A 27323-nucleotide genomic window follows, 5' to 3' on the forward strand; every position below is an offset into this window, starting at 1 on the left:
GTTACTCAATGTTAATTTAAGAGACAACTGGAATATTTTAGTTGACTAAACTAAACATTTTAATTCAACGGGGTAACAAATTATTTTAAGCTGAAACAATATATATATATATATATATATATATATATATATATATATATATAAAATAATAACATTTTAAAATATAAAGTAATTTACTATATATATATATATATATATATATATATATATTAGTCAGTTATTATATTTTTTATGTTTATATTTATGTTTTAAGTTTTTGCATTCAATTGCAAAAGTTTTTGTTATCCTGATAAACTATGAATTTTGCAAAAGTTTTTTATTCTTCGGAGAAACTAATACGAAAAAAATTTATTACATTCTCTTCAAAACATTTTGCATGTGTTTTGCCTCCCATTTCATATTTTTGCATCAATGTCCCTTTATTTGTTACGTAAAAGAATTTAAGGTTGGAGGGAAATCTATAATACAATGTACCTGGTGTTTGAGGAGATTCCCCCCTTGTATGTAAAGCGCTTTGAGTGCCTAGAAAAGTGCTATATACATGTAACAAATTATTATTATTTATTATTAAAGTTCCGCAAATTAAAAGTTTCTCGGGGGAACACTAACGTTTCATGAGCAAAAGGAAATGGATTGAAATCAATGTTTTCCTCCCATATCTCTTAGTGGTTTGCACATTTGCAGTTTGCCTCTTTTATAAAATTCTCACAGCGAAAGTAAAATGCTGACAAGGACTCATCAAAAGATGAACTCCTGCATGGCATAAACATGTCCTTAAAATCAAGATGCTCATGGTCTTTCATTAACAAGGTGATCTTTGAGATTAAAAATAGAGCAAGTAAGGAAGCAGCCCATATGGATCAAATAAATCTTGTCATTCAGTATCTCATGAAATTCATGTCATTCTACACCTTATAGCCGCAGGCACATTCACTCAGTTGAACGCAATGAACCACTTGATATATAGCCTTCACTAAATTCACTTAGCACATTGTTTTTATTTGATTGTGTAATGACAGCTATACAAGAGTACAATGTAACCTTTGTAAATGTGTTCAAACTAGCAATTACACTACAGCTGTATATCTTAATGCAACAGCCTTTTCATTGATGCTTAAATAACCTTGTATTCAGACAAATGAAACTACATTTATGTATCTTATAAGTACTAAGCTACTGAGATGAATGATGGACTCTGCAGAGGAAGACTATGGCAAGGGGTTCCTTTAGAGTGACAGCTGCCCCTGATATTCCTTGATTTTATTACATTTTAATGAATGTCTGACGGTGTTGACAAAGTGGGGACACAACTTTGAAACCTTATGAAACATGCATGTGCCACTGAAAAACAACCTTGCTTTCATATGAGATATTGTTACTTTTGATAAAACAAGGTATTTTTCATCGTTAAAAATATTTTTATCCATTTTATAGCATATGAATGATTGAACCCTTCTCTGTGGACACCCTGTTTTAGATGTAGCGTGTAGACAATAATTGTCATAGATTTCACATAATAATGATCAAATTAAACTGAAGGGGGTAATTGTGTTAAATCCATTCTATTATTAATCCCCACAACATTTACAATTGAAAATATTTTTATTTTTTAAACCTGATAGCATGCTTTCCAAAGCAGTGCTTCAAACTTTCTTACACATAAGAGAATATTCAGAGATAAATGAAAAAATTTCTGGAGACGTGTGTCTGAGTCATGGCTTAAACACTCAGAAAAAGACTGTTACGCAAGATAATCGGCACCATGCTAGTATGTCTCCAGATGGCTCTTGCACAATTTAAAAGTTCACTTTGGAAAATGTTTCTCTTCCTTACTGTTTTTTTGTTCTGTTCATGTTTGAAAAGACAAAGGGAGGTCTGTTCTGGGGAAACTGGCAGCATTCCATGCACAAGAGCCCATTTCACTGTGTGGTTTTAGCTCGCTGTTTATAAGTGTTTATCACATCCAGCACTCCGTTGCTTTGGAAACCTCGCTGGCAGGCGCAGGTCATCCTGTCAGCGTGCAAGTTATGAAGCCTGTAACACAAACCTTATGGCAGTAACATGAGACCCTATGCAGATACGCATGGGAAAATCAAGTCCAACACATCGAAACAATCACATCCTGTGAAAAATGTTTCAGGTTACATATATTTTCAGATAAGATGTGCATATGTCTTGGCGTTTCTTATCTTTTGCATGTATCCCTGGGCTATGAGCTCTCACTCAGAGCTCATTCCAACAATTCATGTCATTTCATCTGCCAGATCCTCTGCCTCTAGGCATGTGTTGGGCGGAGAGTGAAGTTTTGAGTTCATATTCTTCCCTCACCCCCTCCTCCATCTCTACCTCCACCCACCCCTTACCTCATCCCACAAACATATAAAAATCAATCAGCCTCGTCTGTGCACCACATTCCCTCTCCTTCCAGCAAAAAGACGCTCTCCTCTGCACCCCAGCAATGACGTCTTTCAGCAGCCGTAGTTTTATGTCTTCTGGAGGGGGCTTCGGTGGAAGCTCCATGCGGGGTCCTTCTATGGGAGGCATGTCTCGGTCATCCTTGATTGGTGGTGGAGGCAGCAGCCGCATAAGCTCCATGCGTGCTGGCAGCGTGTATGGGGGTGCAGGAGGCCACGGGGTCCGCATCTCCACTGGGTCAAGCACCTTTGCCTCTGGTGGCGGCGGTGGTGGTGGAGCCGGCTTCAGCTTTGGTGGTGGCTCTGGTGGCGGAGCAGGGTTTAGCTTTGGTGGGGGTGCTGGAGGAGGCTTTGGAGGAGGTGATATGGACCTCAACGTGACCGTCAATGAGAAGGCAACAATGCAGAACCTAAACGACCGTCTGGCAACCTACCTGGAGAAGGTGCACTCCCTGGAGAAGGCCAACGCAGATCTCGAGTTGAAGATCAGACAGTTTCTGGAGAACAAAACCTCACCTTCTGCGAGAGATTACTCTGCCTACCAGGCCACAATCAGCAACCTGCAAGATAAGGTACTGCTACTGTAAACATCTTGTGCACAAGATACTGTTTTCATAGCTGCAGGATTTAGGGTGTGGTCATTGAGTTTTCTGCACATCACATTGAAACAAAGCCATGCATTTCTGCCATGTACTGTTATGGGTTACCTCCCAAAATGGGTGCAACAGACAGTATTTGCATGTAGATCTGAATAATGCATATTTGTAAGCTATGCATTTGCAAACACATTATTTGTCTCTGACAGATTCAAGATGCCACTCGTGACAATGGGGGAGTCTACCTGGCCATCGATAACGCAAAATTGGCCGCCGACGACTTCAAGACCAAGTAAATGCAAACCTACAGTGTATGAAAGTCCCCTTAGGGAAAAGTTGCTAATAAGCTGCTCTGTTTTGATTTATTTAGGTATGAGAATGAGTTGGCCATGCGTCAGTCTGTGGAAGCAGATATTGCTGGGCTGAAGAGACTCCTTGATGAGTTGACATTGGCAAGATCCGATCTGGAGATGCAGATTGAAGGCTTAAAGGAGGAGCTTATCTACCTCAAGAAGAACCATGAGGAGGTAGAAACCTGTCCAATTCAATCATGCTGTTTGATTGTTATCAACATGACAAGCAAGTTCTTTTGATCATGCCAAAAAAGACATGTTCCTCTGACCTTGCCATAAAATTAACTAACAAGGCAGTCAAATGTGATGATGATAAGCACTATAAATTTCAGGGAATGTGCCATACATCATCTCAAGTTCTTCTTTTTGTAGGAACTGGCATCCATGCGCAGTCAAATGACTGGTTCAGTGAATGTGGAGGTGGACGCAGCTCCTCAGGAGGATCTGAGCCGTGTGATGTCTGAGATCCGTGAGCAGTATGAGGGAGTCTCTGCCAAAAACCAGCGTGAACTAGAGGCCTGGTTCCAAACCAAGGTAGAAGAGAGCACAAAACTAGCCATGTTTAGGTCTTTGGTGATGCTTAACTAAACTCTGATTGTTATTTATCTGCAGTCAGAGACACTGACTAAGGAGGTTGTGGTCAGTACAGAGACCCTCCAAGTGTCCAAGACTGAAATCACTGAGCTTAGACGCACCCTTCAAGGCCTGGAGATCGAGTTACAGTCTGAACTCAGTAAAGTAAGTGTTTTAGGATCCATCTATACCAACAATTTAAGCCCTAGCTGATAGTCTGCTAGTAGATATTTGTATAGGTTACCAAACTCCTCTGAAACCAGCAAACTAGACAATCCTGACAATGCTTGGAACCTGATAAGAACAGCAATTCCATCTTAGGCTGGGTTAAGTTGTTCTTTCAGCAGGCTGGTTGAACTTCTACCATTTTTTTACCCAACATATACTTATTATTCCAGTCTACGCTAATAAATACCACCTCCTCTCTATTGTACAGAAATCGTCTCTTGAGGGAACTCTTGCAGACACAGAAGCGCGTTACTCCATGCAGCTGACTCAACTACAGGCTCGCGTAACAACTCTGGAGCAGCAGATCGTTCAGCTCAGAGGTGACATGGACAGACAATCTCAGGAGTACAAAATGCTGTTGGATATCAAGACCCGGCTGGAGATGGAGATCGCAGAGTACAGGAGACTGCTGGACGGAGGAGCAAGCAGGTAGGAGATGTTGGAAGACTGATAGTGATACTGTAAAATGAGCGTTCTAATTGGGTTTTGCCATTTCTGAACAACATATATCAACCCTTTCTCTCTTTTGTCAGCGTCATCACTACTGGTGGAGGAGGAGGAGGAGGAGGAGGAGGAATGAGCTCTACCAAATCCGTCATGGTGAAGACCATTGTGGAAGACATTGTTGATGGGAAAGTGGTGTCAAGTACTACAAACTAAACACCAAACACCACTGTCACACCAGTTTTCAGGCCTTCCACTGTGATCCACTGTTTGAGAATAAAATCAGTGATGCCGCAGAAACATGATTGTGTTTTGTCTCATGTTAAATCTGTTTATTGTTTTAAGTCAATATCAAAGCATTGTTTCTGAAAGGTTCGTGATGCATTTTGAGATTTGTGCTTGCAGTACATCAGGCATATGTGATTGTCATTTAACAGGGAGCTAAAAATCAGACTAGTTTGCACAGAAAAAAAAATCACATTCAGATAATAATAATACAGAGGTCTTGAACAGAAGGCATGAGTAAAACATGTGGTGTCCACAGCTGCAGCGTGCTTTTAAGCAGATTAGCCATCTTGCTCGTTTACATCCACACTCTCGCTGCTCTCCACAATCTTCCCATCCACGATGGTTTCCACCACTATGATCGTTTTAGTGCCAGTTTCTAAGAACAATCAAAGGGAGATGGTTAATTAGTAATGCACAACGCTTCATAGTGATGTTGTATGTTTAATATACAAAATATACATTTTAGTGTAAAAGAGTCACTTACTATGGGACTCCCTGTAAAAACAGAGTGAGAGAGAGTTATGTCAGTAAAGCATTTAAGAAGTACACTTTTTAACTTCAAATTCAGCATCAACTAAATCACAAGATATTCAACTTCAACAAGATTCAACAACATATTCAAGAAATTATTTTCTTGAGCATCACCTCTCATCTCCATCCAGCAGTCTCCTGTACTCTGCAATCTCATGCTCCAGTCTGGTCTTGACGTCCAGCAGCGTTTCGTACTCTTGCTTCTTGTTGGCAATGTTAGCATGAAATTGACTAAGCTGGTCCTCCAGGCTGGTGACAGTGGCCTGAAGCCTAGCCAACTGGTCCCCATAACGGGCCTGTGTTTCCTCCAGTTCACCATCAAGGGCTGACCTCTGTGTATAGACATTATAAATAAACATACCACCCACCCATATATATACTGTATATATGAATTACATGGAAACAGTGCTAATAATCTACACTTTTGAGACACTATCTCCTGTTTAAACAGTCTATCCCTTGTTCTTCTAAACGTGCAGGAAATTACAGCACATTTCCCCTTAAAGCTAGCAGAGCGCTGGTTGGTGTACTAGAGGGGGTGAGGCTGGAGCTCAAAAACAGCCTGGCACAACACTTTCTGCCAAAACATGTTGCCACAGACTTGGAAATTATAATGCATTCCTTCTTCCCTTTAGCCTTGCATTACAAATAAATGTGTCATTGTAGTTGGGTGTGGAGGTTTACCCTGCTCTGATGGGTCTGCAGTTCAATCTGTAGTCTTTGCAAGGCATTTTTCAATTCCTTCAGCTCTGTTCTACTGTTCTGAAGATCTTCATTTTGTGTGACCGACTCCTGTTGCACTGTGGCAATCTGCAGCCAACAAAAACAACTATAACATCACATGCATCCCACTATAAAACAATATTTTGTCCTGTTAATCACAGATGAGTGACTACGACTATGCGATTAAAACTGAAAGCTCAAATGCACCAAATCAGTTCTTTTCAGAAGTGTAAGACCTTATATTTAAGTAAAACAGTGGTTATTGTGTCAAAATTTTACTTAGCGGAAAGACAAGTTATCTAGAAAACATGAGTGAAAGTAAAGGTTTCCACATTACAATTGTTCTTAAGAATTTAAAAGATTAATGATAGTCTTTTTCTGATAAGAAGTCATTTCAATTCATGATAACTTGCCATATATGCATTTTAAAGTTAGAAATGAAGTTGTAAGGCATAAAAAAATAGATTATCTATTAAAAGTTCAGGGGTTCCATTTCAAAGTACTCAAGATACCAAAATAATACTTGAATGTAATGAAGTCACTTAAGTACAGATGCATTTGTGGTTTTAACTTCACCTTGGTCTCATACCAGGACTCCAGCTCTTTACGGTTTTTCTCAGTCACAGCCTCATAGTGTTGTCTGATCTCCGTCATGGCCTGGTTCAAGTCCATAGAGGGCGCTGCATCCACACAAACGTTCACCTGACCGCCAACCTCAACACTGATCAGAGACATCTCCTGTGAAAAAAAAAAAACATATCAGAACATGTGTTATCTGGCACAGAGACAGAGATGGGTTGTATTATGAAGGCTGATGTGGCATTAATCATCTATTTGTAGATTTATCAGGAATGAAAAAGAAGTAGGAGTGGTGGGATGAGCCTAGTTTTTTAATCCCAAACATGTCTGGACGATATCAAGAGAAAATTAGCCTTTCCCTTGTTGATTTCCATTTTTTAAATAAAACTATTTTATCAGTTGCAAAAAGATTTCTGTAGCGTGTGCCTAAGGGTGTTTACCCATGAATGATGACCTCTCAGAGACCCAAGAGGCCCAGGGAAATTACTGTTTAGTTTAAAATGATGTAATGGAATGGAAAACCCCAGCAGAGCAGGCAGCTGAAGAACAAGAGGAAAAAGGAAAAATTGAAGGAAGGAAGGAACACTCTTAATGACCCTTTGTTTTTCTGGCATGGAAATGGTTATCTATGAAAAAGCTGATTATGGGCAGCTCCAGTAACCTATCATTTTCAGTATTTGTCTTTCAATTGTTTTAGGCAAAAAACAAAAAAGACTTTAACTACTTTCAGTTTAGAAAGCATACTGTTCAAATGTTTGGGATTACTATGATTTATTTTCACTATGATTTTCTGACGGGCCTACTTTTTTCAGGAAGCATGCATTCAATTTACTAAAAATGCAGTAAAGACAAAATTAATTATATTTTAAATAAATGTTGCTCTTCACACTTGGTGTTCATCAAAGAGTCCTGAAAAAAGACATTATATAGTGCTTTCCACACTTTAAGCAGTGCTACCATTTTCATCTGCAATAATTTCTGTCTGAAAAATCAGTTTTGCAATCACAGGGAAAAAAATGCAAAATATATTAAAACACAAAACACTAACACAATGTTGCTGTTTTTACTGTATTTTGGACAACAAGCAGCACTGGTGAACACGAGAGTCTTGTTATATAAGAAATCCTACGAATTTTGTGTATAACATATGTCGGTATATCCATTATCACTCAATGTTTTAATATATTTATGGTATGCAACTGAATCTACAAGTTTCAAAGTTTGTGTGTCACTGTGAAATATAAGGTAATCTTATATCTGGATATGAGTTACAGGTTTTAAGAGCTGTGCTGTGTTCAGTGTGCACCAGGGTGTGTGCCCGTCTGTTCGTGGAAAGGCTGGAATGTGAGGAGTGGTAGAATCTCACACAGAGAGAAGATCCACGTCTACTTTTGAATTAAATAGTCCTTTTAGAAAGCATAAACAAACAGAATCCTTATTTGTCTTCACAATGTCGGCACAGAACAGCACAATGGACTTCTAGGAACAGTCTTCCTGCAGAAACTGGGCGTTCACACTTAAAGCGATTTGCCATGATGACAAAGAAACAGGAAGGCATTTGTTTTCAATAATAGTTGATAATGATAAGATTGTATCCCTCTGCAGAATCCTCCTTGGATCGCAAGAGGTAGCAGATTAAAAATGCATTGTCTTATTGCAATATCTTCTAGAATCTAGATTTGCGAAACAATCCATTTTAATCACTCCCAATAATTAGGATAAATAATGGTGGTGAAGTGCTGTAACTTGTATAGGCCATATGCTTAACAAGCAGTCTAATCAGATATCAGTATGCAAAGGTATATGCTAACCGTTTAACTAACTTAAAAATATATATGGTGCGTGCACACCAAAAACGAAGCGAATCGCTTGCTCTAGATTAGGCCTATTCCAGAAGTTTTTTTTTCTTGCGTTACTCGCATGAATAAAAACATAAAAACCATGTTCTGATACAACGACGTGTCATTAAGCTCTTTGCTGACAACGCGTCATGCTAATTTACTGCTGGAGTTGAAATTTTTCAACTTGCGGAAGACAAATGAGGCAAATATCGCACATTCGAGCCAACCGTGTGGCCACATTCAAGTTATTCGTGTCTATTCGCGTCTTTGCATTGACTTTGTGACTTCACTTGCTAATATGCTTTCCCTAATCTAAAGTGTTATGGTGTGTTCACACCAAAAGCAAATTTAATTATTTACTAAGAGTTTTCCCTCAATAAACTCCTTGTTTGCTGTTTTTTTTTTTGTACAGTAGTTGTTGTAGTAGTTTTGTTTAGGTCCTAAACAAAACTAATCATCACCATGGTGATATTTACTGTATACAGTACAGTGCAGTGTAAATGTTTCCAGGTTACTTGTGCTTATATAACAGCTTTGTGTAAAACAGGAATCAGTTTGTGGGTGGAATATCTGAATGACCAGTCTCATGGGCAATGCCCTAAATAGAAATCCTGTCATGGCAATATTACCGCTGTTTACATGCTAGAACTTGCTCTTTAAGGATAGATAATAATACACTGTGGAACTAAACACCAATCAGCTGAGTTCTGTCCATGTTGATTCAATAAAACATTTTTTATAAAGAGACAGAATGGGCATATAACCACACTGAAGACTGCTCAGCAAGGCAAAGATGGGAAATATGTGTCATATATCGTACCTCCTCGTGGTTTCTCTTCAGTATGATGAGCTCCTCGTTCAAAGCCTCAATCTGCATCTCCAGATCTGACCGCCTCAAAGTAAACTCATCCAGTAGTTTCCTCAGATTGGCGATGTCGGCTTCAATGGCCCTACGCATGGCCAGCTCATTCTCATACCTGCGGTGATGGTTCACAGAATTAATTGAAGAATCAAAAAAGTCAAACAGGCGTGCACATCTCAACCACCCAGATCGGGCTCAGGTGCAGGACAACTGAGGAACTTGAATAAAGAAAAAGGAGAGAAGTCTGCACACTGAAAATAGCTGCTCCAAATGAATTTATTAACAGCAATGTTTCGACCCTCAGGTCTTCATCTGGCGCCTGATAAAGACCTGAGGATCGAAACGTTGCTGTTAATAAATTCATTTGGAGCAGCTATTGTCAGTGTGCGGACTTCTCTCCTTTTTATTTATTCACAGAATGAATTACCATTTAATGACAAATTAAATCCATCATAAGACATAAATACTTAGTTTCTCACTTCAGCTTGAAATCATCAGCAGCCAGTTTGGCATTATCTGCAGCCAGGATTAATGTGGCATTGTCCTGGGAAGATAACTGAATCTGCCAGTACAAAAGTACAATTTGTTGTATTATACAGATGGTTATACACAAACAGCAAGTGTCAATGATGATTGTTTTTAGAAGGTAACAAAAAATACGCCCTCAGAACACTAAATTCCAAATGAAAGGAAAAAAGTGGATTAGTCTATTGCACAATTAACCTTCTGGCACCTGCAGTCATTTTATTTTTAAAGCTGGTTGTTGGTTTGGAATTCAGTACAACTACAGAATGTTGAACAAAAGCCAAATCTGACAACACAAACTTGTTCAGTCTGTTTCTTAACATACTGTCTATTTGTCAAGATGCCATCTCAGAGTAGTCAGTCAGTGAATATATATATATATATATATATATATATATATATATGTACAAAGTAAGAGTTAAACAAATAAAAATGCCACAAGGCAATTAGTGTTCTGTTGTCAGTGTTACTAATATAATATTATAGTATTAATATTTATATTTTTTTATATTTTCAGTTTAATGTTGTTATGTGCTTCTGTCATCTGTATTATTATTATTTTTATTTCTATTTAGCTTTAGTTTTAGTATTTAAACTTATATTTCAATTTGTTGACAAGGCAAAATGTCACTAATGTTTTTGAAGTTAGAATTGTATTTATATTTTAGTTTTGCTTTATTTTAATTATTGACGATAAAAAAAAGAAGTTTTTAATTTCACAGTACAGAGACGTACACTAACGTCATATCTGCCTATCATGCCTCAAATAGCATGTCAGGTCATCCTCTCTGTCTGAAGACCCTGAACTCCTCACTCCCCTATGAACTTACACTGTCCCTCAGGTCCTTGATGAGGTCCAGGAAGATGGTGTGGTCAAATGTGACACCAGGGTGATTTTCATACCACTCTCTGATCTTCTGCTCCAGCTCAGCATTGGCGTTCTCCAGTGAATGCACTTTCTCTAGGTAGGAGGCCAGGCGGTTATTCAAATTCTGCATGGTGGCCTTCTCATCAATGGACGGGTCTAAACCATCATCTAGGTTGAAGGCCCTTGGTGAAGAGGGGGACGAGGAGATCCGGGTTCCTCGACCACCAGCTCCTCCATATACACTGAGGGTTCTGGAAGAGGGGTAAGACATAGTGCCGTCCTGATTCAAGTCTCAAGCGTGGTAGTGGGAAACAAGCCACAGAAGCAAATGCTTGGTTGTGACTTTGTCAGTTTCAAAAAATCTTTAAGTACCTGCCTAGGATGGGGGAGGGGACTGGACATTTTGCCTTCCTAGGAACAAGTGGGTATGAACCCTTGTTCTCTAGAACCCGAGCGTCAACATTTTTTATGCCGTTCAAAGTCAAAATGTGACATATCTTGTCCTGCAGTGAATTATCAAGAATTTTTATAAAAACATTTCCTTTAATCTGAGAACTAAATGCTTTTTTTTAAATGCTTGTTGTATGTCAACACAATAGATCCCTATCGTGGCCTACAGAATCAGTGAATGACTGCTAAAAAAGTAGCCTATATAAATCAGTACGAGAACTGATGCAGAAATTACAAGGATAATATGGTTCATGTATATTATTTAATAATTATGCTCATTGACTGAGATGACGGCGAAGATGAGGATTCCGCCCGCGGCGATGATGTTTCCGCCGTCCGAGGCGATGTTGATTCCGCCCGCGGCGAAGATGATTCCGCCGTCCACGGCGATGATTGTGCCGCCATCCAAGGCGAGGTTCCACCCGCGGCGAAGATAGTTCCACAGACACAAGATTGGGGGCTATTGGATGAGGCTCTGCCCCCGGAGTTCTCGGCTCCCGTACTCTCTCCAGTGCCTGCTCCTCGCAAGCGTCCTCCAGTGCCTTCTCCTCGCCAGTGCCCTCCAGTGCCTGCTCCTCGCAAGTACCCTCCTGCGTCTCTGCTGGTCCCGTCCAGCTCTCCTGTGTCTCCGCTGGTTCCGCCCAGCTCTCCTGCGTCTCCGCTGGTTCCGCCCAGCTCTCCTGCGTCTTCGCTGGTTCCGCCCAGCTCTCCTGCGTCCCCGCTGGTCCCGTACGGATCCGCGCTCCCAGAGTACCCCCGAGAAGTCGCACTTCCAGAGCACCCCCGAGTATTCGCGCTGTCAGAGCACCGCCGAAAGTCCACGATGCAAGAGCGCCCTCCTGCGTCTCCGCTGGTCCCGTCCAGCTCTCCTTCGTCTCCGCTGGTCCCGTCCAGCTCTCCTGCGTCTCCGCTGGTCCCGTCCAGCTCTCCTGCGTCTCCGCTGGTCCCGTCCAGCTCTCCTGCGTCTCCGCTGGTCCCGTCCAGCTCTCCTGCCTCCCGAGTGCTCTCAAGTATCCACGCTGCAAGAGCGCCCTCAAGTATCCGCGCTGCAAGAGTGCCCCCAAATGTCCGTGCTGCAAGAGCGCCCTCAAGTATCCGCGCTGCAAGAGCACCCCCAAATGTCCGCACTGCAAGAGCACCCTCAAGTATCCGCGCTGCAAGAGCGCCCCCAAATATCCGCTCCTCCTGAGCGCTCCACAGAACCCGCTTCTCCCCGCTTCCCCAAGAAAAGTTTGGGGGGGGGGGGCTATATACCCCTGGCCTGCGTGGCCGGGCCAAAGGCAAAGGCCACGGAACTCGCTGTGCTATCTCGGCCAACCCAAAAAATAGTCCCTCCAGGGCCTCCCGTGTCTCCTGATCCGCCATGGCCTCCCGTGTCTTCTGATCCGCCATGGCCTCCCGTGTCTCCTGATCCGCCATGGCCTCCTGTGTCCCCGGATCCGCGATGGTCTCCCGAGTCTCCAGCCCTGCCAGGGCCGCCCGAGTCTCTTGAGCCGCCCTGGAGGCTTCCCTTGTCTCCTCCCTGTCCTGACCCTGTTCCAGCCTCCAGGGCACCCCCCCCCCGGGAGGGGGGCGATATCTGTCACAGTTTGGTTTCTGTTTAGTTTCCTGTTTGCCCTTATTTGGTTCTTCCTGTTCTGGTTTAGTTAATTGGTAATCATCGTTTAGTTCTGTCACCTGTTTTGCATTAATGATCTCGTTTACTCGTTTTTTCCGGTTCCCTTTTAAGTCCTCAGTTTCCCTCTTGTTTTTGTCCAGTCACCCAAACACATCCTTAGTTGGAACAGATGTAACCTTTGTTTTGAGTTCATGATTCTCATTAAAAATACCTTTTTGTTATTCCTGGCTTCCTGACTTCCTTCTAGGAGAGAAATGTTACAGATATGGCATTTGTCTTTGACTCTGGCTTTTCCCACTTGAGATATGGTTAACCTTGGGTCATTCTAGTCAAACTGATTAAAGTGATCTCCCACTCCCAAAGGAACACAATTTCGACGGAGGGGAAAGGCTAGTTTTGGCCTAGTTTTGAATAGAAATTGGGCTAACCCTGGCCACCCTGCCTGGCTTATCTTATTTCACGTTTCTTACTGCTCATATTTAATCCTGGATATTCATATATTGACATTTCACACTGTACATTGTTAAACCCTGGGTTAATTAATTCATTGATTGGACGAATGCAGACATGTACGTAACATGTTTATAATGGCCCTGGCACTGCTGAATGGACGTTTCTGTGAACTATCCACCTTTTTCTTCCTGTAAGAGCAGACTTTTGTAAATTCTATGGGTCTAGCCAAAGCCACTAGAAAGCAAACCTGCAACCTTTTGCTGAAAAAGTGCAACGGCTAAAGCTAACGCTGGCAGTATGTGGGAAAGGAGACTAGAGGCCTTTTTTTAATGTAGGAGATGCTTCACTACACTGAATAAACCGTTTTTTTTTTTGTTTTTTTTTTGAGGAGACAGCTTATTATTTAATGAATGGACAACCTATCTGCAAATCTTCAGCATGTTAGTTCTAATCTAAACAATACTTTTTGATTGAACTAGTTTACCATGAAAAAAAAAGCTGTTTTATAAGAGAAATCACTGACTTTTTGCGACAGGTGGATTCAGTTTACGACACTTCTCATTCATTCCTATGCTATCCGTAAACGGCAACTCTGGCTGAAATTCAATGACGTCAAGGCTGTAATGTGATTGGTTATTACGGCACTCGTGATCCTGATTCAAGTCTCAAGCGTGGAAGTGGGAAACAAGCCACAGAAGCAAATGCTTGGTCGTGACTGTCAGTTTCAAAAAAACTTTAAATACCTGCCTAGGATGGGGGAGGGGACTGGACGTTTTGCTTTCCTAGGAACAGGTGGGTATGAAACCTTGTTTTCTAGAACCCGAGCATCAACATTTTTTATGCCGTTCAAAGTCAAAATGTGACATTTCTTGTCCTGCAGTGAATTATCAAGAATTTTTATCAAACCATTTCCTTTAATCTGAGAACTAAATGCTTTTTTAAAATGAACACACCCAGGTGTAGCACATGGTCAAATGTCTTGTTGTATGTCAACACAATAGATCCCTAGCGTGGCCTACAGAATCAGTGAATGACTGCTAAAAAACTGAAGATTATAGAACTGGAAAGGCAATACAAATCTTTTGAGAGCCAAATTTTAGCCATACTGTAAATAAAAAAAGTAGCCTATTTAAATCAGTACGAGAACTGATGCAGAAATTACAAGGATAATATGGTTCATGTATATTATTTAATAATTGTGCTCATTGACTGAGGTGACTAAACACTATTCATCTTCATATTATATTACACCTATTAACTACAAGTGCAAGTTTTTTTTTTTAATGGTGGCAGATATGGCATTTGTCTTTGACTCTGGCTTTTCACACTTGAGATATGGTTAACCTTGAGTCATTCTAGTCAAACTGATTAAAGTGATCTCACACTCCCAAAGGAACACAATTTCGATGAAGGGGAAAGGCTAGTTTTGTCCTAGTTTTGAATAGCAATTGGGCTAACCCTGGTCACCCTGCTTGGGTTATCTTATTTCACGTTTCTTACTGCTCATATTTAATCCTGGATATTCATACATTGACATTTCACACTGTACATTGTTAAACCCTGGGTTAATTAATTAATTGATTGGACGAACGCAGACATGTACATAACATGTTTATAATGGCCCTGGCACTGTTGAATGGAAGTTTCTGTGAACTATCTGTCACGGCGAGAGTGAAGAAGGACTCAGATGCAGAGTTGAGCAGGAGAAAACTTTTATTTTCACCACCAAAACCGTGCTACGAGTCCTGTAGCACAAGGGAACAGAGGGTCAGAAATTGAGAAGTGAGATTCTCATACACACAACACGGGTAAGGACAAAACAATCTACTCACAATGAGGAACAGAAAAACAGGGACATATATGGGAGTGGGGGAATGAACGACAGGTGGGGGAGAGTCAGCTCGTGATCCGTGCCCTCCCGCTGCACGATCAGTACTGATTGCCCAGACCACGAGCTGCCGAACATGACAGAACAACACAGACAGCACAAGGAGCCGAGAAGTCACCCTGAACTGTGACAGTACCCCCCACCTCAGGGATGCCTCCTGGCACCCCCGGAGGACTCACCATAACGCTGATGAAACTGATCAATGAGAGCGCGGTCCAGAACGTTGCGAGCTGGAATCCAACATCTCTCCTCCGGACCATAACCCTCCCAGTCTACCAGGTATTGGTAACCTCTACCCCTACGCCTCACATCAATGAGTCGCCGCACCGTATAGGCTGGCAACCCCTCGATGAGTCTAGGAGGCGGAGGGGCAGAGATCAGGGGCTGGAGGGGGGAGCGAAAGACGGGCTTGATCTTAGAAACATAGAAAACCGGGTGGATCTTTTTAAACTGTGGGGTTAATTTGAGCTGCACCGTCACCGGACTGAGCACTTTAGAAATCATAAACGGTCCAACAAATTTGGGTCCCAGTTTACGCGAGGGAAGTCTGAAGTTGATGTCCTTAGAAGACAACTAGACCTTCTGACCACACACGTAAAGTGGGGGCTTGGTATGGTGAAGGTCCGCCGACACCTTGTTCCTCTCGCCAGTCCGAGTGAGGGCTTCTCTGGGGATCCTCCAAGTACGGAGGCATCTCTGAATAAACGCATGCGTGGAAGGAACAACGGCATCAGATTTTTGAGAGGGGAATAATGGTGGCTGGTAGCCTAAACAGCACTGGAAGGGAGATAAACCCGTAGATGACACAGGGAGGGAGTTATGCACATACTTGACCATGGTTAAACTGGAACTCCAAGATGACGGTTCCCACAGGCCGAACATGACAGGCCGCACACTCTCAAGTCCTGGTTGGCACGCTCAGCCTGTCCATTAGTCTGTGAAAGTGAAAAAGTGAAAGTGAAGTGACATATTGCCAAGTATGGTGACCCATACTCGGAATTCGTGCTCTGCATTTAACCCATCCAACGTGCACACACACAGCAGTGAACACACACACACCGTGAATACACACCCGGAGCAGTGGGCAGCCATTTATGCTGCGGCGCCCGGGGAGCAGTTGGGGGTTCGGTGCCTTGCTCAAGGGCACCTCAGTTGTGGTATTGAGGGTGGAGAGAGCGCTGGACATTCACTCCCCCCACCTACAATCCCTGCCGGCCCCGAGACTCGAACCCGCAACCTTTGGATTACGAGTCCAACTCTCTAACCATTAGGCCACGACTTCCCCCCAGGGAACTTCTGCGGGTGATATCCGGAGGATAGGATTGCAGACGCCCCCAGCTGTCGACAGAACTCTGTCCAAAATTTAGACACAAACTGGGGACCCCTGTCAGAAACCACATCCATGAATACGGAACACGTGATCCAAGATAATAGTCGCTGTCTCCCTCGCGGAGGGTAATTTGGGGAGGGGAATTAAGTGGGTCGCCTTTGAGAACCTGTCCACCACAGTGAGGACTACCGTCTTGCCATTAGAAGGGGGGAAGGGGGCAAGTCAGTAACAAAGTCCATCGCTATGTGTGACCAGGGTCGCGAAGGGACCGACAGCGGCTGGAGTAACCCTACTGGGGGTCGATTGGAGCCCTTACCCACAGCACAAATCGGACATGAACCGTCGAGCACCCCGCGCCGCGGACGGCCACCATAAACACTGCTTGATTAACCTATACGTACGAGTCGCTCCAGGGTGGCACGCTAGGCTAGAGGAGTGGCCCCACTCTAGGACGGCAGTTCAGACTGACTCGGGCACAAACAGCAGACTCTCTGGGCATCCAGCGGGAACAATAGTGTCGCATAGCGCAGAGCGGACCTTGGACTCCACCCCCCAGGTGACCACCGCCACAACCCGTTCGGGATGCAGAATAGCCACAGGGGGGGAGGAACTAGTCTTAGCCTCAAAGGTCCATGACAGCGCGTCAGGTTTACCATTCTTAGAGCCCGGGCGATACGAGATGGTAAACCTGAAACGTCCAAAAAATAATGCCCAGCGAGCCTGTCTGGAATTTATTCTTTTAGCGGTGCGGATATACTCCAGATTTTTATGGTCAGTACAAACAATAAATGGAAACTCCGCACCCTCTAACCAGTGACGCCACTCCTCCAGCGCCAGCTTGACAGCTAGTATCTCCCTATTCCCAATGTTGTAGTTCCGTTCCGTGGGGGTTAAACGATGAGAAAAAAAGGCGCAGGGATGTATTTTCTCGTCTGAAGATGATCTCTGAGACAAAACTGCCCCAACCCCCACCTCGAATATTCCACCTCCACCATAAACTGCCGAGACGGGTTGGGGGTCGTTAAAATGGGAGCCGAAATAAACCGACTCTTCAAGCTCTCAAATGCAGTTTGGGCTTGCGACGACCAACAGAATCGTTTCTTAGTGGAGGTGAGATCCGTCAAAGGAAGGGCGACCTGACTAAAGTTCCGAATGAACCGCCTGTAAAAATTGGCAAACCCCAGAAAACGCTGGACCGCTCTACGACTATCTGGGGTGGGCCAATCAGCAACAGCTTTTACCTTGGCAAGATCCATTCGGATACCTTCAGGCGAGAGAATAAACCCCAGGAACGGAACCGACCGTGCGTGAAACTCGCACTTCTCCACCTAGGGTGAATAAACGATTCTTCAGCAGCCGATGGAGCACTCGCCTGACGTGCTGGACATGATCGCGCTCATTCTGGGAGAAGATCAGGATGTCGTCAATGTAAACAAAAACAAACCGATCGACCATGTCTCTGAGCACGTCGTTGACGAGTGCCTGGAAGACCGCTGGGGAGTTTGAAAGGCCAAACGGCATAACAAGGTATTCAAAATGCCCAGAATGGGTGTTAAAGGCAGTCTTCCATTCGTCCCCCTCCCTAATCCGAACCAAGTGATAAGCACTGCGGAGGTCCAACTTGGTAAAGATGGTTGCCCCCTGCAAGAGTTTGAAGGCCGAAGACATCAACGGCAAAGGTAAACGATTCTTTACCGTGATGTCATTCAACCCCCGATAGTCTATACAGGGGTGCAGCGAGCCATCCTTCTTCTCCACGAAGAAGAACTTCGCCCCAGCTGGAGAGGAAGAGGGACGGATAATGCCTGCTACCAGAGAATCGTGTATATATCTCTCCATGTAAAAGTGCCCCTTAGGTGAAGGCGCCCCTTAGGTGGGGAAGTGCCAGGCAACAGGTCAATCGCACAGTCGTACGGGCGGTGCAGAGGCAGAGATGGAGCTTGGTACTTACTGAACACCGCTCTCAAGTCATGGTAAGCCTCCGGTACATTCGCCAGGCTCACCGGCTCCTCCTTCAACACAGAACAAGACATGACCAGGGAAAATGCAGCACCCAAACATTGAGCTAAACAGAAAGGGCTCCAAGCCAAAACAGAACTGCGAGCCCAATCGATATGGGGGTTGTGTTTGACCAAACAGGTGTGACCCAACACCACTGGAGCGGTGGGCGAGTGAATAAGGAATAAACGTATCTCCTCAGCATGATTACCAGACAGTGTTAACGTGACAAACTTAGTAACATGTGTAATATTAGTCAGTAGGGTGCCACAAAGAGTTCTAGCAGAAATGGGTTCGGCCAGGGCAACAGATGAAATCCCCAGACGTGTGGCCAATCCGGAATCCATAAAATCGCCCTCCGCTCCAGAGTCGATTAATGCAGAAATCTGGGAAACAGCTCCCCCGAACCGTAACGAAGCCTGAAACTCTAAACGACCACCAGATGGCAGTCGAGTGGCAGTCACGCTCACAATATGCTCTCCCCTGCGTGATGAGCGTCGCCCCGCTACAGGGCAACATGACAGGACAACACAGACAGCACGAGGAGCCGAGAAGGCACCCTGAACCGTGACACTATCCACCTTTTTCTTCCTGTAAGAGCAGACGCGGCCATTTGTAAATTCTATGGGTCTAGCCAAATCCACTAGAAAGCAAGCCTGCAACCTTTAGCCGGAAAAGCGCAACGGCTAAAGCTAATGCTGGTAGTATGTGGGAAAGGAGACTAGAGGCCCTTTTTTAATGTAGGAGATGCTTCACTACGCTGAATAAACCGTTTCTTTTTTTTGAGGAGACAGCTTATCATTTAATGAATGGACAACCTAACTGCAAATCTTCAACATGTTAGTTCTAATCTAAACAATACTTTTGGATTGAACTAGTTTACCATGAAAAAAAAAATGTTTTATAAGAGAAATCACTGACATTTTGCGACAGGTGGATTCAGTTTACAGCACTTCTCATTCATTCCTATGCTATCCGTAAACGGCAACTCTGACTGAAATTCAATGACGTCAAGGCTGTAATGTGATTCGTTATTACGGCACTCATGATCCCAGTTATGTCCTGATTCAAGTCTCAAGCGTGGTAGTGGGAAACAAGCCACAGAAGCAAATGCTTGGTCGTGACTTTGTCAGTTTCAAAAAATCTTTAAATACCTGCCTAGGATGGGGGAGGGGACTGGACGTTTTGCTTTCCTAGGAACAGGTGGTATGAACCCTTGTTCTCTAGAACCCGAGCGTCAACATTGTTAATGCCATCCAAAGTCAAAATGTGACATTTCTTGTCCTGCAGTGAATTATCAAGAATTTTTATCAAACCATTTCCTTTAATCTGAGAACTAAATGCTTTTTTAAAATGAACACACCCAGGTGTAGCACATGGTCAAATGTCTTGTTGTATGTCAACACAATAGATCCCTACCGTGGCCTACAGAATCAGTGAATGACTGCTAAAAAAACGAAGATTATAGAACTGGAAAGGCAATACAAATCTTTTGAGAGCCAAATTTTAGCCATACTGTAAACAAAAAAAGTAGCCTATTTAAATCAGTACGAGAACTGATGCAGAAATTACAAGGATAATATGGTTCATGTATATTATTTAATAATTGTGCTCATTGACTGAGATGACTAAACACCATTCATCTTCATATTATATTACGCCTATTAACTACAAGTGCAAGTTTGTTTGTTTTTTAATGGTGGCAGATATGGCATTTAATGGTGGCAGATATGGCCACCCTGCCTGGGTTATTTTATTTCACATTTCTTACTGCTCATATTTAATCCTGGATATTCATACATTGACATTTCACACTGTACATTGTTAAACCCTGGGTTAATTAATTAATTGATTGGACGAACGCAGACATGTACATGTTTATAATGGCCCTGGTACTGTTGAATGGACGTTTCTGTGAACTATCCACCTTTTTCTTCCTGTAAGAGCGGATGCGGCCATTTGTAAATTCTATGGGTCTAGCCAAAGCCACTAGAAAGCAAACCTGCAACCTTTAGCCGCGGAACGGCTAAAGCTAACGCTGGCAGTATGTGGGAAAGGAGACTAGAGGCCTTTTCTTTAATGTAGGAGATGCTTCACTACACTGAATAAACCGTTTTTTTTTTGTTTTTTTTTTTGAGGAGACAGCTTATCATTTAATGAATGGACAACCTATCTGCAAATCTTCAACATGTTAGTTCTAATCTAAACAATACTTTTGGATTGAACTAGTTTACCATGAAAAAAAAAAACTGTTTTATAAGAGAAATCACTGACTTTTTGCGACAGGTGGGATTCAGTTTACGGCACTTCTCATTCATTCCTATGCAGCAACTCTGACTGAAATTCAATGACGTCAAGGCTGTAATGTGATTGCTTATTACGGCACTCGTGATCCAAGTTAGCCGTTGCACTTTCTCCAATAGTAAGTAATACAGACCCTCTTATCTACCTTCATCTAGCTTCCGGTCTCATCCATGTCCAGCTATTTTTAGCTGTAAAATTTTTTATATTGAAAATGATATTGAAAATTGGTGTCATAACATCACTTGACTCCATGTAATATCACCATATCAATAAGTTATTCATAATTTTTCTCCATGTAAATATCATATATCAATAAGCTATTCATAATTTTTCTCTACCTCATATTGCTGCTATTCAAATACCCTGTACAACTTTTTGCACATTATTTTTGCACATTCCTCTTATTACTATTTAAGTCAACAACATACTGACCTGCACATTTATATTTATATTTTTTATCTTATCTTTTATTTTATTATTTTATTTTATGTTTTGTACTTTTCTCCTTCTTAATATTTGTATTCTATATAATTGCACTGTCCTTGGAGCGGACCTGACCTACATTTCACTGCTGGTTATACCCTGTATAATTGTGTATGTGACAAATAAAAACTCTTGAATCTTGAATCTTGGTGTGCCTTACCGTATTATTGTAATGTATTACCTTAATTACGAAGACACTGGTTTGTAGTGCAAACTGTTTTATTCTTCTTGTTATTTCCCTATAGTGGCAAATGAACCGGAAGTCTTGCCCATAGGCTTACTTCTGCGTTGAACAAAAAGGTGGGAAAAGGTAAGATGAAATTAACGAGTTTTCCATCATTGTTTGACATTTTCCACTCGACGGCTGTGGCAGTGTTTCCATGACTGTCCAAAGCGTGAGAATATAAGCCACGCCTTTTGCTGTTAGTTGTTAAGCATCTAGTCCCAACATTCTGACACCTCATCGTTTCACAATGTACAATGTGTGCAATGTGGAGAAAACAAGCCAAAGTGCTACTAACCCTGCTCCAGAGCAGTGTTTCATAACCCCGCGTAAAAAGCACTGCTGATGACCCTCACCTACCTGAATACCTGATTGTGAGCACCAACACTAGTAGGTTCAAAAGGTAAACAAGCATGTGCGGGTTTTTTTTTATTATGAGGTTGTGTAGAATGTGTGGTTTCATACCAAAAGTTCATGATGTTCAAACTGATAACAACTTAAATATTTTCTTCTCATGTAACTGAGCTCATTGGTTTACTCTAATCCCCTTCTTTACTAATGTGTTGTTCACAAAAGTCACTAAATATCCATTGTTCTCTCTCCTTTTCTGTTATTTATTTATAAGCCAATTCATTTAGGCCTATGTGTTCACAGAAGTCACTAAATGTCCTTTCTCTCTTCTTTTTTGTTATTTATAAGACAATTAATTTGTGTCATTTTCAATACAAACATGCAATGTGACAATCATACATTTATAAAACACAATTTAAAAATAAGTGCATCTGTCAGACCATGTAGTATCATTCAGATCACTTAGTATCACATCAGTATCACTTAGTATCATTCAGACCCTTTTGTCATTCTCTAAAAAATCATTTTACATGGAGGGGTCTACATCTGATAAAGCAGTATTCTTGAGTATATCATCTTCTCATCTTGATGTATCTTTATGAGGTTGACTATTAAAATGTGTGTATGTGTTTTTTCACTCTCAAATCATTCCAAACTCTTGACTCTTTGGGACAGAAATGTTGACAGATGTATTGGTTGCTTGATATGCAGTTGTCCATAACAACGCTGACATTTCTTACACTGACATTTCTGGTTCTGTACGTGTAAATGGATGAGGGCAGTAATGAATAATGACTTGATTGATTTCTTCATCACACAGAAGACTTCAGAAGAATTATAGCCAAGTGCACAAGATGTCACCCATCACATTTTACAGTGGCAGAACAAAACAAAAATAAAAACAAAATACACAAGGGGTTTTAAATGTGCATATTTGAAAACCTTTTCCAATATCGTTAAACAAGCTTAAAATTGTAATTGAATAAAAAATTATTATTGTCTTCTTGAATTAAAGTTGGAGCAGCTCAGCATGTGTTTAAGAGAGGTAGGGTTAATTTTTTTCAGCATTTATCATTTTGTATTTTTTACAGAAGAAAGTAAATCATATGGTAAGGTGACCAGATGTGCCACTTCTGCCCAGGAGTTCTAAATTGCTTAAAATAACCAGGTGTTGCTAGAGAGCTAGAGAGCAAAGCAGACAGCTCCATGCTTTCGAATCACTCTCGCTGTACATTACTTTGGTTAGAAATCCTGGGCAGAACATGTCCCTGGGAAGTGGCACGTATTGATTACCTTATCATAGGTTGGTGTAAATGGTGACAATTTTTTAGCTGAACTATTCCTTCAAATAGGTGCCAGCAGAAGTAAACATGACACATATGTGAATAAATGTGAACAGAGGCAAGTCATTGATCTCAGACCAGTGTGAACAGGTGTCGCAGTGATTCATTACTGTATTTAGGGTGGATGCAACTCAATGGGTGTGTTTGGATCTTGAAAAAAAAAAAACTTCCTTAGTACACTACGATCAAACACCTACTCAGACATGCATGATGAGACACTAATAAATGAAAGGCACCGAAAGTCAGTCTCAAATCTTAGGACAGAAGGAGGTGATTGTAGACAACACAGAATATGGTGTAAAATAGGCGTATAAGAATGAGTTCATGGCAGTCCTCGTGTACATGGGTGGTGCCACAGTAGAGGTGTTTAGCCACCAGGTGATGCTATATCACAATCATTCCTTTTGTGTGCTTTTGAGCAGGTTAAATCAAAGCATTTACCAGGTGGATGTAGTCAGATTAATTTGCAAATGGCCACCAATGAAGAGAGAGGCTTGTTGGGTTCAGATGGTATTTATGCCAGTTATGCCTTTACTATATGTGGCGAAAAGGAATATGCAAAGTATCATAACATGGGTCTGTCCAAATTGGTGCTTTGGAGCATCAACAAACCATGTACATCAATTGGTCTCAGCTTCAGATTGTCAAGTTGGTTGTTGGAATATTTGTGGGTTATCAAACAGCTAGAAACAAGTGAAGGCTGGAATACACTAAATAAACAGATTTTAAAAAACAAAATACTGGGTATCATATGCTTACAGATTTTGACAAATGAAAACAATATGTGTTCTAAAATATGCTCAAAATATCAAATGTTTGATATCCTCCAACTGAATGGAGTCAAAGTTTGAAGCTAAAAAAATCAGAGTGCGATTTTCTCTGAAATCTGTCAACTCAAATCTGCAGATCGGCTCTTAATTTTGGCAACTTTCGGCATTTCCAAATTTTTGGAGGGCAGTGTGCATATCGACTTATTTTACTAACCCTAACCCTAACCTAACAGTCTACTAATACTCTAATGAGCGTTAGGTCAAATGTTGTTGCAAAATAATGAGAGTTAGTTTTAGAAAAGTGGTCAATCGAACAGGGGCGTGTCCAGGATTTTATATTTGGGGTGGCAAAGAGGGAGCAAGAGCAGAATGAGGAGTGGCAAATATAGGCTTGTCACCAGGGGCTCAAATTTTCTGAGGGGTATGCAAGATCAGTGTTGTCTTTTTTCTCAAAATCAACTCTGCTGACTGTCGCGTTCAAACAGCTGTAGCTCAGTTACTTTTTTGTCAAATTCCAAGAAGTCATATATCATTTTGAAGTATTTTAATGGAGAATGAAATCAAAAGAACACCTTTTTGAAAAATGCTCATTTTGCCAGCACGGGTCACAATTTATTCCCTAGTACCAACCCTCTCAGAAAACTTTGTCAATCAGGGGTGAAAAAAGTGACAAAGATGCCAGTCTCCTCTCCCATGATTCCATACCACAAACAACATTTCCATATTGCTCCCAACAGTTTTTTTTTTTATTTGTCACTAAACTATACCTATTTGTATATTTACTCAAAAAAGGAAGCTTATATATATATATTTTTTTTTTTTAAAGGTCCCATGGCATGAAAATTTCACTTTATGAGGTTTTTTAACATTAATATGAGTTCCCCTAGCCTGCCTATGGTCCCCCAGTGGCTAGAAATGGCGATAGGTGTAAACCGAGCCCTGGCTATCCTGCTTCTGAGACATAATTTCCAATTTTAACAGAGCATGTCCTGTCATGCAAATAAGAGGAAAGCCACTTAAGGGCTATACCATTGATCCCTACATAATCTCTAAGGCGGTCTATTAAAATTGCATGATCTAAAGTATCAAAGGCTGCACTTAAATCTAACGTCATTAAGGCAACACTTTTCCCGGAGTCAATACTTAACAAAATATCATTTGTAACCTTCAATAATGCTGATTCTGTGCTGTGTTTGGTCCTAAATCCAGACTGAAAAATGTCCATTATGTTATTTACAATCAAGAAATCTATAAGTTGATTATGGACAACTTTCTCTAAAATCTTATTCATAAAAGGCAACTTCGAGATAGGTCTAAAAAATTTTAACTCATGTGAATCCAAATTATGTTTTTTCAAAACCGGCTCAATAACGGCATGCTTAAACCCTGATGGTACAATTCCATGATATAAACTACTATTGATAATCACTAGTATACTAGGACCAATAGTGTCTACAACCTCTTTAAACAATCGCGACGGGAGAGTGTCATAAAATGAGTCGGCTTTAAATGCATTATTATCTTTTCCAACTGAGCTAATGTAATAGATTCAAATTTACTTAAACAACGAAAAGGATTAATTAAATCGGCTACAACATTGCCTACAGGCACAATATTCGACCGAATAAGAACAACCTTATCAATAAAATATTTTAAAAAGCTATCACACAGATCCTTGGACGGGGAAGGAAAATAATTGATAGACGGACTCAGTACTTTAGTTGAAAATAGTACCTTCGGATTATTTGCATTATGTGATATAATTCGCGAGAAATAAGAAGATCTGGCGGCTCTAACAGCGTTTTGATAATTAGATAGAGATTCTCTAAGAATATCATAAGATATCTGCAAACACCAAAATCTAAATTGAGACATTTTTAGTGAACAAGATATTGGCTTCAGTACAAAAAGTTATGTTAAAATAAAATATTAATCTCTCACACGAAAATATTTACCCCTGCTCCCATTAAGCTCACATCATGTTTTATTAAAAATCTTGTTTATTTTAAGGAAAGAATAATTGTAAAAATATATATTTTTGAAGGTACAAAGTCAATCACAAAAAAAGCAGAAAACTAAAATCAAGCAACAAGGCATTCAAGTCGATCAGTTATATATTCATGATGAAGTGTCATCTAAGCACATTGCAACATCTAGACTAGTCCACATTCAGCTAAATAACACATTCAAAAATCATATAAAACAAACCAATAAAACATTTCATTCAAGGGGATGAACACAGAAATTAGCCTCATTATGAAGCCTCTTATTAAATGGATGTCAACTTGTCTATAGTCTCTTAAGGCTGGAATACACTACATGATTTTTGCCCCAATTTTCCACAGATTTACAGTCTGGAGAAGCTAATTACCAAATATAAGAGCCAGTCTGCAGATTTGAGTCGACAGAACCCATAGAAAATCGATTAACTTAACTTAAACTGACGACCATCAGTTAATATTTAAAGTCTTTTTCTGAAGTATTTACATAGACGTCCAATGTGGAAGAGCTTAAAGAGAGCACACTGAGCTTAATGGTAGCAGCAACCATTTTTAATACATTTCATGTAATATTTATTAAAATGACACGATTTTGCTAAATTAATAGTCTTATGTATTAAGGTTATGTATTAAGTTCGCACATATTTTATTATGAACAACTATCATTAACAATATCTATGAAATTATACTTTTTCTTATTGATGTCACACTGAAGTTTTGCGATTTTCATAGTAGTGGACCCTTTAAGGTCACCTTAAAGTAATATGAAATCTTTAAAGATTACAGCACTGTAAAACCACAGACCAGCAATAAACTGTCCGTTTATAATATTATGGATGTAAAAGTACAAGCCAGTAATGCCTGTGAAGTAATATGTTAGCGTAGCTCACAATTTTATACAGCTAGTCAGCTAACTGTATTCTGTAGCATCTGCGCTATGTTACTAAAACTATCTTTTGGATCTAATGTAATTATTTCCCACATTCAAGTTCCAGGTTATAATATGCAAATGTCTGAACATTAATCTCTTAATTTTACAAAAAGTAGTGAAATTTACCCAAAATAAAGGCTTAAATATCTAACAAATTCACATTTAAGGGGTTCCTCTTTTGGTGAAAGTTTTTAGACAGCTTTCAAAATGGCCGCCAGACAGTGTGAACATATAGAGACTCATATCTCAGTGTGCAATGATCTGATTGACTTGAAATTATAGGAGGTGTATGGTAACAAACATATCAATTGGGTAAGACATCAAGTAGGATAATAAATATTTTTTTATTTTTATAA

General features: G+C 41.0%; 2 protein-coding genes across 2 annotated transcripts; one reads left to right on the plus strand and one right to left on the minus strand.

Moving 5' to 3' along the window:
• Positions 1-2366: 2366 nt before the first annotated feature.
• Positions 2367-4918, plus strand: LOC306856541 (keratin, type I cytoskeletal 50 kDa). Its single transcript, XM_079395889.1, has 7 exons — positions 2367-2986; positions 3220-3302; positions 3381-3537; positions 3736-3897; positions 3976-4101; positions 4373-4593; positions 4698-4918. Exons 1-7 carry the CDS (start codon positions 2459-2461, stop codon positions 4822-4824), a joined length of 1404 nt encoding a protein of 467 aa, XP_079252015.1. The 5' UTR covers positions 2367-2458; the 3' UTR covers positions 4825-4918.
• A 4-nt stretch (positions 4919-4922) lies between these two features.
• Positions 4923-11165, minus strand: LOC306856542 (keratin, type I cytoskeletal 42-like). Its single transcript, XM_079395890.1, has 7 exons — positions 10788-11165; positions 9912-9994; positions 9391-9547; positions 6727-6888; positions 6112-6237; positions 5542-5759; positions 4923-5272 (listed from the first exon to the last, which is right to left on the minus strand). The coding sequence occupies exons 1-7, from the start codon at positions 11094-11096 to the stop codon at positions 5260-5262; spliced, it is 1068 nt and encodes a 355-aa protein (XP_079252016.1). The 5' UTR covers positions 11097-11165; the 3' UTR covers positions 4923-5259.
• Positions 11166-27323: the final 16158 nt, after the last annotated feature.

Source organism: Barbus barbus, assembly GCF_936440315.1.
Source record: "Barbus barbus genome assembly, chromosome: 37".
NCBI classification, from domain to species: domain Eukaryota; kingdom Metazoa; phylum Chordata; class Actinopteri; order Cypriniformes; family Cyprinidae; genus Barbus; species Barbus barbus.

What these genes read in the sequence shown, in the direction of transcription:
- LOC306856541 (XM_079395889.1), top strand. Translation starts at nt 2,459, where the DNA reads ATGACGTCTTTCAGCAGCCGTAGTTTTATGTCTTCTGGAGGGGGCTTC. An exon ending in TCAAGAAGAACCATGAGGAG is followed by an intron (nt 3,538 to 3,735) that starts GTAGAAACCTGT and finishes TTCTTTTTGTAG; the next exon opens with GAACTGGCATCCATGCGCAG. An exon ending in CTGGACGGAGGAGCAAGCAG is followed by an intron (nt 4,594 to 4,697) that starts GTAGGAGATGTT and finishes CTCTTTTGTCAG; the next exon opens with CGTCATCACTACTGGTGGAG.
- LOC306856542 (XM_079395890.1), bottom strand. Translation starts at nt 11,096, where the DNA reads ATGTCTTACCCCTCTTCCAGAACCCTCAGTGTATATGGAGGAGCTGGT. An exon ending in GCTGATGATTTCAAGCTGAA is followed by an intron (nt 9,548 to 9,911) that starts GTGAGAAACTAA and finishes CCATCACCGCAG; the next exon opens with GTATGAGAATGAGCTGGCCA. An exon ending in TGAAGAGAAACCACGAGGAG is followed by an intron (nt 6,889 to 9,390) that starts GTACGATATATG and finishes TTTTTTTCACAG; the next exon opens with GAGATGTCTCTGATCAGTGT.